Source organism: Myxocyprinus asiaticus, chromosome 28, assembly GCF_019703515.2.
Source record: "Myxocyprinus asiaticus isolate MX2 ecotype Aquarium Trade chromosome 28, UBuf_Myxa_2, whole genome shotgun sequence".
Classification (NCBI taxonomy): Eukaryota; Metazoa; Chordata; class Actinopteri; order Cypriniformes; family Catostomidae; genus Myxocyprinus; species Myxocyprinus asiaticus.
The window spans coordinates 20,175,659-20,189,738 of NC_059371.1; the positions used below are offsets into that span (position 1 = coordinate 20,175,659).

At 39.4% G+C, this 14,080-nt stretch overlaps 1 protein-coding gene across 2 annotated transcripts in view; it reads left to right on the forward strand.

Annotated features, from left to right (window-relative positions):
* Positions 1–3,819: 3,819 nt before the first annotated feature.
* kcnab2b (potassium voltage-gated channel subfamily A regulatory beta subunit 2b) overlaps positions 3,820–14,080 on the forward strand; it is a 40,256-nt gene continuing 29,995 nt past the window's right edge. For both annotated transcript variants that reach the window (XM_051660149.1, XM_051660150.1), the window contains exon 1: positions 3,820–4,028. In XM_051660149.1, the coding sequence (XP_051516109.1) occupies positions 3,820–4,028 (209 nt within the window). The remainder of the gene's footprint in view (positions 4,029–14,080) is intronic.

Here is a 14,080-nt window from a genome sequence, read left to right on the forward strand (position 1 = left end):
CTGCAACCCACCAGAGAACATTATACTCTGCCCCTTGCTGTTGCAAACAACCCATAGTTTGTGTTGGTCTTGCTGTTGTGTGCATTTCATGGTTTGTACAGTTGTGGTTTAGTGAAGGACCACAATGAAATGGCACTGACCTATGAGCGCCCATTGCGTGCCAACCATTAAGTCACGTGGGACGCCACTCATCTGCTTCTTTTTCTTTTGTTTCTGTACCACTCATATGCTCATCGCTTAGTCATGTGCAACTGTGTTCAAACACATCTCTTCAGTCCAATTTGTAGGCTTTCTTTAAGCAATATATTACATCCATTTAATGCGAGAAATTTGCCTTTGCCTTTTTTTCCCTTTATGTGTGCACACAAGGACATATCAGCTTAGGTTTACATTATCATCAATATTTGCATAATATATTGGGTTTGCGTGTAGCACTCCTGTGAAGCTTCATACACAGTGACAGAGGATTGGATATCTGAAATATAAAATATACATGCTGTAGTTTCTCATCTCAAGCAATGATGTCAGTTCCTTCACTGTAGATACTGCATAATGAAAGATGCCTGAGTGTAGTATCCTTTCTACCTGGCTGATTGAAATGGACCATAACAGGCTACATCAGAAACCTGCTGTCAGACTCTTTGTCCTGAGGCTGGTGTGTTGAAGTGCAATTCAGGAAAGGCTGTATGTTCACTTAAGCTTCCTGTCTATTCCTTTCATCTAGAAGTGGGATGACACACATTCCTCTAATCCTGTGTGTATGAAAACTGGGCAGTCACTCTGTCAGTCATTGGTTTTATGGGACACTTTAGGAAGCCACAGAGCAGTAATGTGCGAGACATGTGGGAACAACGTGTCATTTGTGTGTCAGATTATAAGAGAGCTCATCTCAAAAGTGTTGACGGTCTGTGGTATATATCCTCACACGCACAGTCACAGACATGCATTCACGCTAAGGACTTTAATATTTTATTTATATGACTCTAGCTTCCCCTCTGATCTCTGAGTTACAGCTCTGTCTTATGATATGTTTTAGCTGATGCTTTGTGGAAATATGCAGAAATATTGCCATTTATTCAGCCGTGAAATATCCCAGCCAACATTTTCTCTAGTAATTCTCTTTGTATTCCCTGCAGCTAGTAGTGCCATGCTAAATGTAGAATAGACTCTCTTCTGTAGTGTTAGAATAAAAAAATAAAAAAATATTTGTATATATATTTTTATTTATTTAAAATGTATTTTGTATATATTTACTATGTAGTTAATTATACCACAGGACTAAACTGATTGGACAAGCGAAATTCCAAGAGTTCTGATTATGGCTTTCAATTGATAAAATTTTTTAATCAAATTAATTACATGATTTTCCAAATAATTAATTTAATTAATCACAGTTAATCAGTTATAAATATAATATACAATATATTTAAAATATAACAATTCAGATAATTATAATGCATTACATTATTATGGCAGACGTGCATTGACAAGACAAGACAACAAGTGGCTCATTTTGGTTGTGTCGCTTCATAAACACTTACTACCCCCTGCTGAAAACATGTGGTACTGCAAGCTATAATTTCTCAGATGGTAGGAATATTCCTTATTACGTTCTGGGAATATGATTAATTGTGTTACATTTTTTAAGGTGCTATATTTCATAAAACTATTTAAACAAATGAACGCACTTAATCAACAGCCCTGACCATTTAGTATTCCGGCACTGGAACACTTGTATTACTCATCTTGTCTTTATTCTATGGTTCGCAAAACTGTAACAAAACTACTTTTTTGTGGAGCAAAAATTAACAAATATTATGTATAATAGTACTGGAGCTCTCGTTTCACTTGTCCAGACTAAAAAATCAGTGACAGGATTGAATATTTTGCCCTCCTAAAATTGGTAGATGCTTTCCAAATGGACAAACTGCCCCTCCTAGTGGCCAAAGCTGGAATTACAGCTGCAATGCACTGTGCAAGTGACGTGAAAGGCAGAGCACATCTGATTTTTATAAATATTTTAGTAGTATCCATAATCCATAACAGTACAGAACATTGTTTTTTCACTTGATTCTTTGAATGGGTTTTGATGTGAAAGGCTCTTTTTTTCTTCTTCAGAATTTCATACTAACACAAAAATTACTTTCTTTCACTTCTTATGCAAATTTAGTATCTGGGATGTGACAGGAAAATAACAGCGAGTTGTTAATTGCGCCATTATTATTGGGTAATAAAACTGATTTAACTACCTCCCCTGGAGTTCGCTAGTTCGCTAGTTCGAATCCAGGGCGTGCTGAGTGACTCCAGCCAGGTCTCCTAAGCAACCAAATTGGCCCGGTTGCTAGGGAGGGTAGAGTCACATGGGGTAACCTCCTCGTGGTCGCTATAATGTGGTTTGTTCTCTGTTCATGGAATAAACAGTCATATAGGTTTAGAACAACATATTATTTGATATTGTGTCATAGGCATGTGGGTTAAGTGCACTGGCTTGAGCCAGACTTTGTTGTTTTTAGTCCATGGTGAGTCCAGTCATTCTTTCTAGGGTAGGCAGTTTGAAATATCTGGTACGAGTTGATCTAACGAAACATAACGTGAGCTTGGACCTTCCCACTTTCCCTTGCAATTCTCTCTCTCTCTCTCTCTCTCTCTCTCTCACTTTCACTCACATGCTTGCACATTCTCATACTATGCTGTTTTGTATACTCTCTCTCTTCACTCTCACTCTCGCTTAACATTTATGCATTTGCTCAGTACACAGTGGGCAACCTTATTGGATGTTGATCTAACAGGAAACTAGGGTATGAAAACTCACTGTCTGTTAACGGTAGGAACAGACAGACTGTCTAATACAGCACCCGGGTGAAAAAGAATCAAGCAACTGAAGGAACACACAAGAAAGACTTGGAGTAAAGACAGAGAAGAGACCAGATAACTGTGGTTTGATGTACTGCAGTGTGACATGGATGGATTTGGAATTCCTCCCCTGTGCTGTGTTGATGTGATTGGTGCCCAGAGTTCACTGCTTCACAGACTGCTGCTGCCCTAGAGCCAGAGCGCTGGAATTCACTCTCAAGCGAGACGAGCACACTCACATGCACTGACTTATACACACATTTCACAAACATACAGTTGGCTCATGGACCGATACACTCTCTGACAGCACTTCAGACTGAAATGTGCACTTGAGATTTAAGCGGGGCGTTGCATTCACCTTTGACATCTGCAATATCCATCTGAAGGAACACACAAGAAAGTGAGGGAAAAAAGAGGAGCAACTCCTCTTGGAGTAAAGACAGAGAAGAGACCAGATAACTGTGGTTTAATGTACTGCAGTGTGACATGGATGGATGTGGAATTCCTCCCCTGTGCTGTGTTGATGTGATTGGTGCCCAGAGTTCACTGCTTCACAGACTGCTGCTGCCCTAGAGCCAGAGCACTGGAATTCACTCACAAGCTAGACGAGCACACTCACATGCACTGACTTATACACACATTTCACAAACATACAGATGGCTCATGGACCGATACACTCTCTGACAGGACTTCAGACTGATATGTGCACTTGAGATTTAAGCGGGGCATTGCATTCAACTTTGACATCTGCAATATCCATAAACACTTTTTTTTTCAATAAGTTTTAGAAGAAGAGAGATGTTCTCAGCTCCTTGTCCTAAGGGCAAGAAGACACTAGACTTGCTTGTTTTCCTACGTCGTTTAAGCGGAAAAAAACATTGGTGTGGAGATTTTGGGACTAGTTGCTCTTGTTAGAGTCAGCATCTTGGCTGTGGTAAGACCGTCCTTCTGGGGCTCTCCGTCAGCATGCAGGTGTCATTTGTGTGCACGGACCACAGAGCCGTTAGCCGGAGCACAGAGGACCGACTGAACCGACAGAACACCAACAGCCCCAGCTTGGGGACCAAAAGCAAGTTCCGTGCCGTGGCGATGGTGGCCCGCAGCCTGGGCCAACTCTCTGTGCAGAACATGCCCTCCTCTGGCGACCACTGCTTGAGAACTGGCATGAAATATAGGTAGGTGAGAGGACTTGTGCAGCTGGCCTTTACATTGATAAACAGGAATATCTGGATACTCCTGGATTTATTTATTAATGTATTCATTAGTTAGTTAGTTAGTTAGTTCTATTGTTGGCTATTGAATGATAAATTGATACATTCATATGCTTGTCCTTTTTTTGTAACCGTTGTTAAAAGTGTCTGCTAAATGATTTTTTTTTTTTTTTTACTTTAGTTAATGTAGGTGATGAATAATAAATTCATAAGGCATTGACCTGCTGCCTCTCTTTATACTGTACATATTTGCCATCTCCTAACAGCTCCTTTTAATTATATATTTGCCTGAGAATGTAGGTTTCCTGTAGATTTATATTTTATGGCTTTTAGATCATTTCCAAAGTCAAAGATCAAGACTTTCATTTAACAAATCACCTGAAATTGTGCAGTCACGGTGTTCTGCTGTCTTGGGTCAGATGAAGAGGTGGAGATAGTAATTTCCTAACATTAACAGTGGAACCTCTGTTAGTGCCCATTAAACCCATTAGCATGTTCTCTATAGAAAATAGAGATGTAGTGTGATCATGTTCCACTGCTTATCGTTATTGGGAGCACAGAGTGCCCTCTCACTTTTTAGATACAGCACTCATGTCCATGGTCTTTTGTAACTACACCCCATTCCACTGCCTGAGAAAATACAGTCATAGCATGCTCTATCCTTGAAGTAAACCCACCCTCCCTCCTCATTTTTCCTTACTGTAATTTTTGTAATTGTACAAAGGCACTTTGCAGCCATGCAAGTTTATAGAGTGTCTTCCACATCCTGATTAACCTAATGTGCAACTGAACACATGAGAAGCTCTCTCTCTCTCTCTCTCTCTCTCTCTCTCTCTCTCTCTCTCTCTCTCTCTCTTGCTCGCTGCTCTGCTACCAAACTGTGTTGTCCCTTATAGCTACAGTAATTCTCGTAAATTACAAATATTGCTAATTGTAATTAAGGTTTTGAAATGTAATACTGTTAAAATGTAAATATCTTGTTAGTGACTAAACAGGCAGAGTTTTGTATATGCAGGTAACTTATGAGGTAAACAGGATTCATACAGACTTCCAAGGTACCATAACATCAAGTAGCTGAATATTTAGTGGCTGCAATTTTTATTTCTTGCTAGAAATGAAGTCATATGTTGATATAATTAAATAAATTGACATTATAAATTTACTCCTTTCAACTGCTCATTCACATCCCTTTTTTCTTTTATAAATCAACAAACCACCAAACCACAAACACAGGATTGCGGGATTTCTTTGGCAGCAAAAGATATATCCATGCTGCCTTCAAAAACCAACCAGGAAGGCATGTATTTTTGCAAACATTAGATTCGGACATGCAAACTCACTGATAAGACAGAATTTTTCAGCTTTTGGTCAATCTTATGAATGAGAATGTTGATGTGAAAATTTTCCCCTGCATTTTGCGACAAGGATAAGTTTAGTACCTGAGGCAAGTCAACACAAAGAACCTTTAAGTCCCTAACAAAACAGGCAGCTTGTGTGACCTGCATCTGTAGCTTCACTTTTGAGAAATCTCTAAGGCATGCAGCCATAATACTCTTTCATGAAATGTCATCATATGCTTCTAAATGCAACCTAGAGGGGGTTTTCCCGTGCTTTTGCATTCTGTGGCATGCATCTTTCAGGCCATCAAGGATACTCTTCACTTCAAGGAAATTGTGAGAATAACATTAACGGGATAGTTTCCCCAAAATGAATGAATCTTTATTTGCTCAGTTTCATGTTGTTCCAAATCATTTTCCATATAATAAAAGTGAATGAGGACTTATTTTTTCTGTCAATGAAATGACAATAAAGCATCAAAAAAAGTATCATCAAAGTTTGCTATATTTAAAGGCCCAGTTGCAAGGAAACCCTTAGTTTTAGTCGTAAAGCTATTGTCAGTAGTGATTTTCTTTTCTTTTCTTTTTGAAGCTGTATGATATATTTGTGTGAGGAACAGACCAAAATCTGCATCATTATTCACTGATAATCTTAACATGACCAGTGGCGGGCCGTGCATTTACAGTCTAGGCCTTCAGTGTGATTCATGCATTAAGAAAACACAGTTTCACAATGAATAAGACACCCTATGCCTTTGGGCATCATACATTATGTCACAGCTAACTAGTAATACCAATCAACATTTTAAAAACACATCCACGCACGAAAGCCAGAACTTGAAACGACACTTAATGCTCAAGCAAGCCTAATTTTAACTGCAGCATGACTGTTTTGTGAAATGAACGTCTCCCGAACAGACATTCAAAAATCATAATTTTTCATATGAATCTACCAAGGAGATCTATAATACCTGGAAAAATCTGTGTATTAATATTTGCGATTTAAATGTTGCTTGCAATAAATTTCGTTTCGTCAGGGTACACGGTTATGCTGCGTTCCATTCAAGTTGGATGTGGGATATTCCTACTTGATATCTCCGACCATAAATGCATTCCATTCCCCGATATTCAGAAGATGACGTTTAAGGAAACAAAACTGCAATGCTCCCTTTGGTTTAGCAGGGGTTTGACTCTCATTAGAGATGTCTCCTAGCAACCCAACTGATAAACAATGCTGCAGCGCTAGCATTTGTGCTTCAGGTGTATGATTATCAAAAGCGATTATAATGTTTTATACACCTGTTTCTGCAGGCATTTGTTAAACAAGCTTTAATATCATGTAATATGGAAACTAACTCATTTATCGATATTAATTAAAGTTCCAGTATGTAAGATTCAGAAACCCTTGTTATTAATGACACCTATGGCCATTAAGTGAACTGCTGCCAGCTACCAGTTGCTCGTGCTCGCGCTCGTGCACACACTCCATAGGGACGCGAGCAAGCGAGCATCGACCAAAACAATGACGTAACGTACAAAGAGACTGAACGTGATCCACCGACATCTTGCTGACAGATTAGGTAGCATAATTAAAATTACACAGTTATGAATGTTTTACTACAAACTTTGAGACTAAACTAAAACTACTTATCAGCTAACATAGCATACTGCTACACACATACAGCTACATACTACCAAACTATACCAGACAGTTTACTGTTGCACTATTGTATGTTTTGTATGTGATATGTTGTACTATGAATAAGAAACCAGCATATTTGCTTAAATGTATCCTGTATACCTGACTTTTAGTATAAAGAGAAGATCGCTGAAATTATTTGAAAGTTACGAAGCAAGGTAGCTTACAGTTCGTCAACGTTAACAGGCAAGATCAAGTTAGCTAAAATTACACAGATCAATCCTTATGGCACTATATTTCACATGTTTGCAGATTAGTACGCTTACCTGTCCAGTAAGAAGAACGCCAATTCAGGGTCGGTTTTGATCCCCAAAACCGAACGAAGTTCCCTCGCCCTGCCGATGTTCACTCTAGTTTTCGCTCGGCCATGATCACTTTCTCACTTAGCCAGACGGGATTCAGTAGATAAATTTTTTTTTTTTTTTTGGCTTACTCGGAGGTTGTGTAGGAGTCTGTGTTGTTCTGGGAGCTGGATGTTTGCTGGATTTCATCTCTAAGATAACATTACCTAGTGTTGCAGTTTGTTGTCACTGTTGAATAGCGGAAGAGAAGCTATTACTGTCTGAGGCAAGGCTCTCGGGAGCATGCATAAACGTCACATCCTTTGGATTTTCCCGGCAAAAGCGGGAACGTTAGTCTACAGGCTTTAATAGGCAACCTAGGAAGTCCGGAAAGAGCTCATTTTTTAAGTTGCGTTACAAGCCGTTCACACATTGGCAAAAAAAGGCGAATATTACATGAAAATTGTTACATATTGCACCTTTAATAAAGTGAATGTTTATCACTTTGTATATCTCCCTGAGTGTCGACATGTTTGTGTGACATCATGCCCCAGCATCTCGGCGAAATCGGAGTTGAGAATTTCTGCACGAGCCTACAAGTTGTAATTCTGACTTCAAGATGCATTCCATTGCACTTTTCCTAGTTGGAATTTGTAAAATCCGACTTTCCGAGTCAAATGTAACGCAGCACTACTTTTCAAAACTTGATCGGACACTGAATTCTCAAGCAGCCTAATTTACACTTAGAAAACTCCTGATGTTGCTATAACAATGCAAAAAGCACTTACCAATTTACTTGAAGTGAAAATCAGTCCTCCTTTCCTGTTTAATAAATTAACCAATCACACAGTCATGCACACGTGTTTTTAAATCCATAAGGATCTCTTTCTCAATGGCAATACCAGCAGTAATGACAGCCGACTCGTCATACAGCTTGATTTTACGCTTTTCGCTCTTGAATTACGTACATCACTTAAAGCGTGATTGCCTCACTCAAAGCCAGTTAGAAGGCCTCGACTGGGACATATCCTATAGATCACACCTAACAGGAACAAATCAATCAATCTGATTGGCTGATGAGTCTGACAATCTGACTTTAGTTGCTCATTCATTTGCACTGTTGAGGGATTCTGCAGAAATTCTGAAGGCCTGAGGGGGTGGAGCTCAAACTCATGTGCTGCTTCGGATTCCGGCATGCGATTTGTGAAACAGTTGTCACACTTTGCTTGTAAGCATCAAGGAATAAATTCTGACTGGATAAACTTTTCGTTTTTCTCTATTTGTTTGTAGATTAATTAAGAGTGGAAAGCGGTTAAAAATACATAGGCAAAAAGGTGATTGAGAATGAAAGGATGAAAAATATGTATTTATTTGGCATGTTAAGCCAGCAGAGAAGGCTTTGCTGGACCTGAGAATTCGCCAATGGACATGACCAAGATATTCTTCAAAGATTCCCCTTTTGTGTTTTATGATGACAGAATTTTCATTTTTGGGTGAAGTTTTCCTTTAACCGTTTTCTGCCGGTCTCATCTAGGTGTGGGAGTGAGTTTGAAAGACTGAATGAGAAAGATGAAGAGTAGGGATTGGCTCCGATTCCTCTTAATGATTCTGGTTCCTTAACGGGTCTAGTAAAGATGACAGAAAATATTATTTTTAATTATTTGGAAATAAGAGATGTGATTCTTATTTCATTTACTGCCCTCTGCAGTCTGTTGCCAGATGTTGAGATAATTTCAAGTTTCTACAGCGTGGAACATATGGCACTTCCGGTATAGTCCGATTTCAAAACAAATGACTCTTATGATCCAGTAATTTTAGAGGCATTGTGTAAGCGTGTTCCTCTCTGGGGCCAACAGAAAGAAAACTGAATTGGTGGTTACATAAATGTACAAATGGGCTGCAGTTTCTGCCTGCTGCTCCCTGAGCAGTAAACAGCAGGACCGCTTCAGTCTGACCAGCCAGTTATGCAAGCTACCCTTTATTTGTCTGAGATAAACCCATGGATTGAGTTTGCTGGAAGGACCACAGAGTGGAAGAGGATGTGTCTAGAACAAGAAATGTGTGCTGCTAGTTTGAGGACACTTGGAGTGTAAGGAAGGAGGTCTCACAGAGATGGATTATATTCTTTTTCAGAAAGTCATGTTTAAATAGAGGATTTGTGACTTCAAACCAACCAACTTTATATATAACAGCTATTTATAAAAAAGGAAAAATAAATGTTTTTCACTTGCCTGAAAAACTTTGACGTTATGAGGTTATAAAGCATTAAGCAAGATAGACTGATAGACAGACAGAAAGACAGACAGACCCACACAGAATCACATCTGCTCCCACATAATTCTGCAGATTTGTGCAGAATGTGCCCCTTGTGTGTGTGTGTGTGTGTGTGTTTTTTTTTTTATTTATTTATTTATTTTTTTTATTAACAATTTTGGCTAATTTTATTTTGATTGTAGCTACTAGTAAGAGTGTAGTAATCTCAGATTCATTAAACACATTTTACCATATTTAAATCCATTACATGAAATAAGATTTTCCCCCAAATCTGCCCAAAAATGTAATAAAGATGCAGATCCTGTCTGGGCTTGTTAGTAAGTTATATCACAGACAGTTTAGCTGAAATTGACTTCTTGTATTAAAATGGGAGACAATGGAACACCCTATTTGGTGGGTGAAGAAAATGTCCTGTCTTGCAGGCAAAACAGCCAATCGCCTTTTTGATAGAGATATCACCGGTCTGCTAACTCGATAATGTGAATGCGCATTTGCTGGACCAGCCTGGAAAAGTTTTGTACTTTTTTTTTTTCGTGATCTGAACTAAAGAACACAATTTATTAGACCGTTGTCGTCAGATTTTACTGCTGATTTGGAATATGTTGTTTGATCGTAATCTTGACCAACCTTTTGGGACATTTCAATCTATCCCCATAGGTAGGAGCTGTAGTTGTATGCCGCTTGTATCCATAGAAAATAGAGCGCAACAGTGCCCGCCCACTTTTTCAGCAGTCTGGGCTCCGGAAGTATTTTTCCCATTCATTTCTTCCACTGACTTTTCATAAAATCCTCAATTAAAGAGTTGTAAAGCATTAACAAAACCAACCAGCTTCGAGGTAAATCACAACATTACAGACTTTGTTTTAAGGCAAAAAAGTACTTTAAAATAAGACAAAAAGACAAAGGTACAAGTCTCTGTACGTCTTTCATGAGGGCACGGACTACAATCCCATAAAGCATTGCGAATGACAGAATAGAAATAAAACTATGGAAATATATAAAACTATTAATTTTGGGTTGTTGATTATAAGTATAGAAACAATATAGTTTACGTTTGTTGCAAAATATTCCGATATACACAAATATATAAGCAGTTTGAGAGTGCAGGGAGACTGACACGTCATGGGAGTGGGTGGTTACTTCCGGGCAGATTTCGCGGGCTTTGTTGTCCGTGGTTCTCTGATTGGTGAAGCTTTTTCTGCTAGAACATGGGTAATGTAGTTGTTCAACAAGAATTCCACTATTAAACAAAATTTTTAAACAATGAAGTTGAAATAACGCAGACTGATGGCTTCAACGGAAGCATATACCATTGATAAACAACCTTGGAGCTCAAGGTAGGTCTGACTTTAAAAGTTTATAAGATAGCATTGAAAATCAATTTGTCTATGAAAGAAATTAATGGGATTTTTACTTCCGGAACCAGACTGTTGTGCTCTATAGCTGCAAGGGTGAGCCGCAGAGTGTACTGACTTGCCTTGAAAGGAACTTTGATTATATTCTGGACTGGTAATAAGTTATATTGTACTCTATTACTGTTGTATAATTTGTTAATCCAACTATAATCCTAACTGTTTCTAAATTGACTCTAAAACATCCAATTTAGCACCTTTACTCCAATACTATTCCTTAGCAAAGATGTCGGCCTAATAGCCCATTATTCATCCACACATTGTGATGTTTTGGCACCTCTTGCGGAGTGTGTACACACTCTGGGCAGAGAGAAGTGGGCCCCTGTGGAGATAAGATTACTCATTCTGATATGATGCTCATGCCTCCCAGGCAGGATAGCGCCTACAGTATTGTTAGCTAGTGAAGCGTAGCCCGCAAAACCCTCGATGACACATCCTCCTTCTTCTTTTCCTGGTTCCCCTTTCTCTAACTTTTTATCTCTTACTTTTCCCTCATATCCCTCCATCTACCTATTTACCATATCACTTGTGTCCCCAGCCTTTCTTATGTAACCACACTGCAAACTCTTCCTTCTCTTCAACTTAAGGCCTTTCATCTGGATTGATGAAATGGAGAACATATTGACTACATCAAATCAAATCAAAAATCAAATCACTTTATTGTCACACAGCCATATACACAAGTGCAATGGTGTGTGAAATTCTTGGGTGCAGTTCCGATCAACATAGCAGTCGTGACAGTGATGAGACAGTACCAATTTACAATAACATCAAATTAACACAACGCAATTTAAACATCTGTTATACATAATTAAACTCAACTTAAAACATCAAATTAACACAACACAATTTAAACATCTGTTATACACATAATTACACTCAACAATATACAAATAATAACATACACTGTACAGTATACATATAGATACACATTATTCAATAAAAATAAAAAATAAAATATATAAAAAAGTATATATAGTAGTATATATAGAATGTACAGTATTGTACTGTATTGACATTCAGGCTGTCGGTTGATAGTAAGTTGTTAAGAGAGAATATAATATAATAATAATAATATAATTTATGACAGTCCGGTGTGAGATATAAGAGTAAGGGTAATAAAGTGCAGTGCTGATATATTTTGATCGTGGGAGATCAAGAGTTCAAAAGTCTGATTGCTTGGGGGAAGAAGCTATCATGGAGACGGCTGGTGCGGGTCCTGATGCTGCGATACCGCCTGCCTGATGGTAGCAGTGAGAACAGCCCATGGCTCGGGTGGCTGGAGCCTCTGATGATCCTCCGAGCTTTTTTCACACACCGCCTTGTATATATTTCCTGGAGGGAGGGAAGCTCACCTCCGATGATGTGTCTGGCAGTTCGCACCACCCTTTGCAGTGCTTTGCGGTTGTGGGCGGTGCTATTGCCGTACCAGGCGTTGATGCAGCCAGTCAGGATGCTCTCTACAGTGCAGGTGTAGAACCGTGTGAGGATGTGGCGGTTCATTCCAAACTTCCTCAGCCGTCTCAGGAAGAAGAGGCGCTGATGAGCCTTCTTCACAATGACTTCAGTGTGGATTGACCATGTGAGTTCCTCAGTGATGTGGACACCCAGGAACTTGAAGCTGCTGACTCTCTCCACTGGTGCTCCATTGATGGTGATTGGACTGTGTTCTCTGTCTTTTCTTCTGAAGTCCACCACAAGCTCCTTTGTCTTACTGACATTGAGGGAGAGGTTGTGCTCCTGACACCAGTGTGTCAGAGTGTGCACCTCCTCTCTGTAGGCTGTTTCATCATTGTCAGTGATCAGACCTACCACCGTCGTGTCATCAGCAAACTTAATGATGGCATTGGAGCTATGTGTTGCCACACAGTCATGTGTGTACAGGGAATACAGTAGTGGGCTGAGAACACAGCCCTGTGGGGCTCCAGTGTTGAGGGTCAGTGATGAGGAGATGTTGCTGCCTATTCTAACCACCTGGCATCTGCTTGACAGGAAGTCCAGGATCCAGCTGCACAGCGAGCTGTTTAAGCCCAGAGCCCGGAGTTTCTCATCAAGCTTGGAGGGCACTATGGTGTTGAATGCTGAGCTGTAGTCTACAAACAACATTCTCACATAAGTGTTCTTTTTTTCCAGGTGGGAGAGAGCAGTGTGTATTGTAGATGCAATGGCATCATCAGTGGAGCGGTTGTTGCGGTAAGCAAACTGCAATGGGTCAAGAGAGAGAGGCAGCACAGAGCAGATGTAATCTCTGATTAGTCTCTCAAAGCACATATCTTGTTTGAAAAGGCTTGATATGATTAAAGGATTCTGGGAGAGATTCCTGTTGGCTTACTGTATACTGAATGTGTGTGGGGTCAAATGTGTGTTGTGAGCTGTATGTGTGGGATCTCTATCTCTGTCCTTAACCCCCACAAATCTTGGGGTATTTGGTCATCTGCCATGCTGATGAGCTTGTGTGTGAGAGAGAGTGAATGTGTGTTTTCTTTCATTAAGGCAGCTGCTGTCTCGGCCAGCCATAGGGCAGGAGAGGAGATATAGCTAGTTGTCTGTCTTATCAGTTTGTGTCCGTCTAAGCCAAAGCATGCTGTACTTTAATTAATCCGTGTTGCAAACACTCAAGATCCCTACAAATGAGCAACAATAAGACATTTTGACACTCTTTATTGCTAACTCTCACAAAATTGTTGTTGTAAAATAACATGATGAATCTTTCTTGTACTGTAGTTATGGAAATATCATTCAAATTATCTTTTTGAAAAATGAATCTGTCAAAATACAGTATTCAGTAAAAATGCAGTATTAGTTAAACATAATTAAATTACACCCAAAACTGAAAATTCTCTCATTGCCTCATGCCATCCCAGATGTATGACTTTCTTTCTACTGCAGAACACATTTTTAGATGAATATCTCATCTCTCTTGGTCCTCACAATGCAAGTAAATGGTGACCAGAACTCAGAAGGTCCAAAAAGCACATAAAGGCAGAATAAAAGTATTCCAAAAGACTTCAGT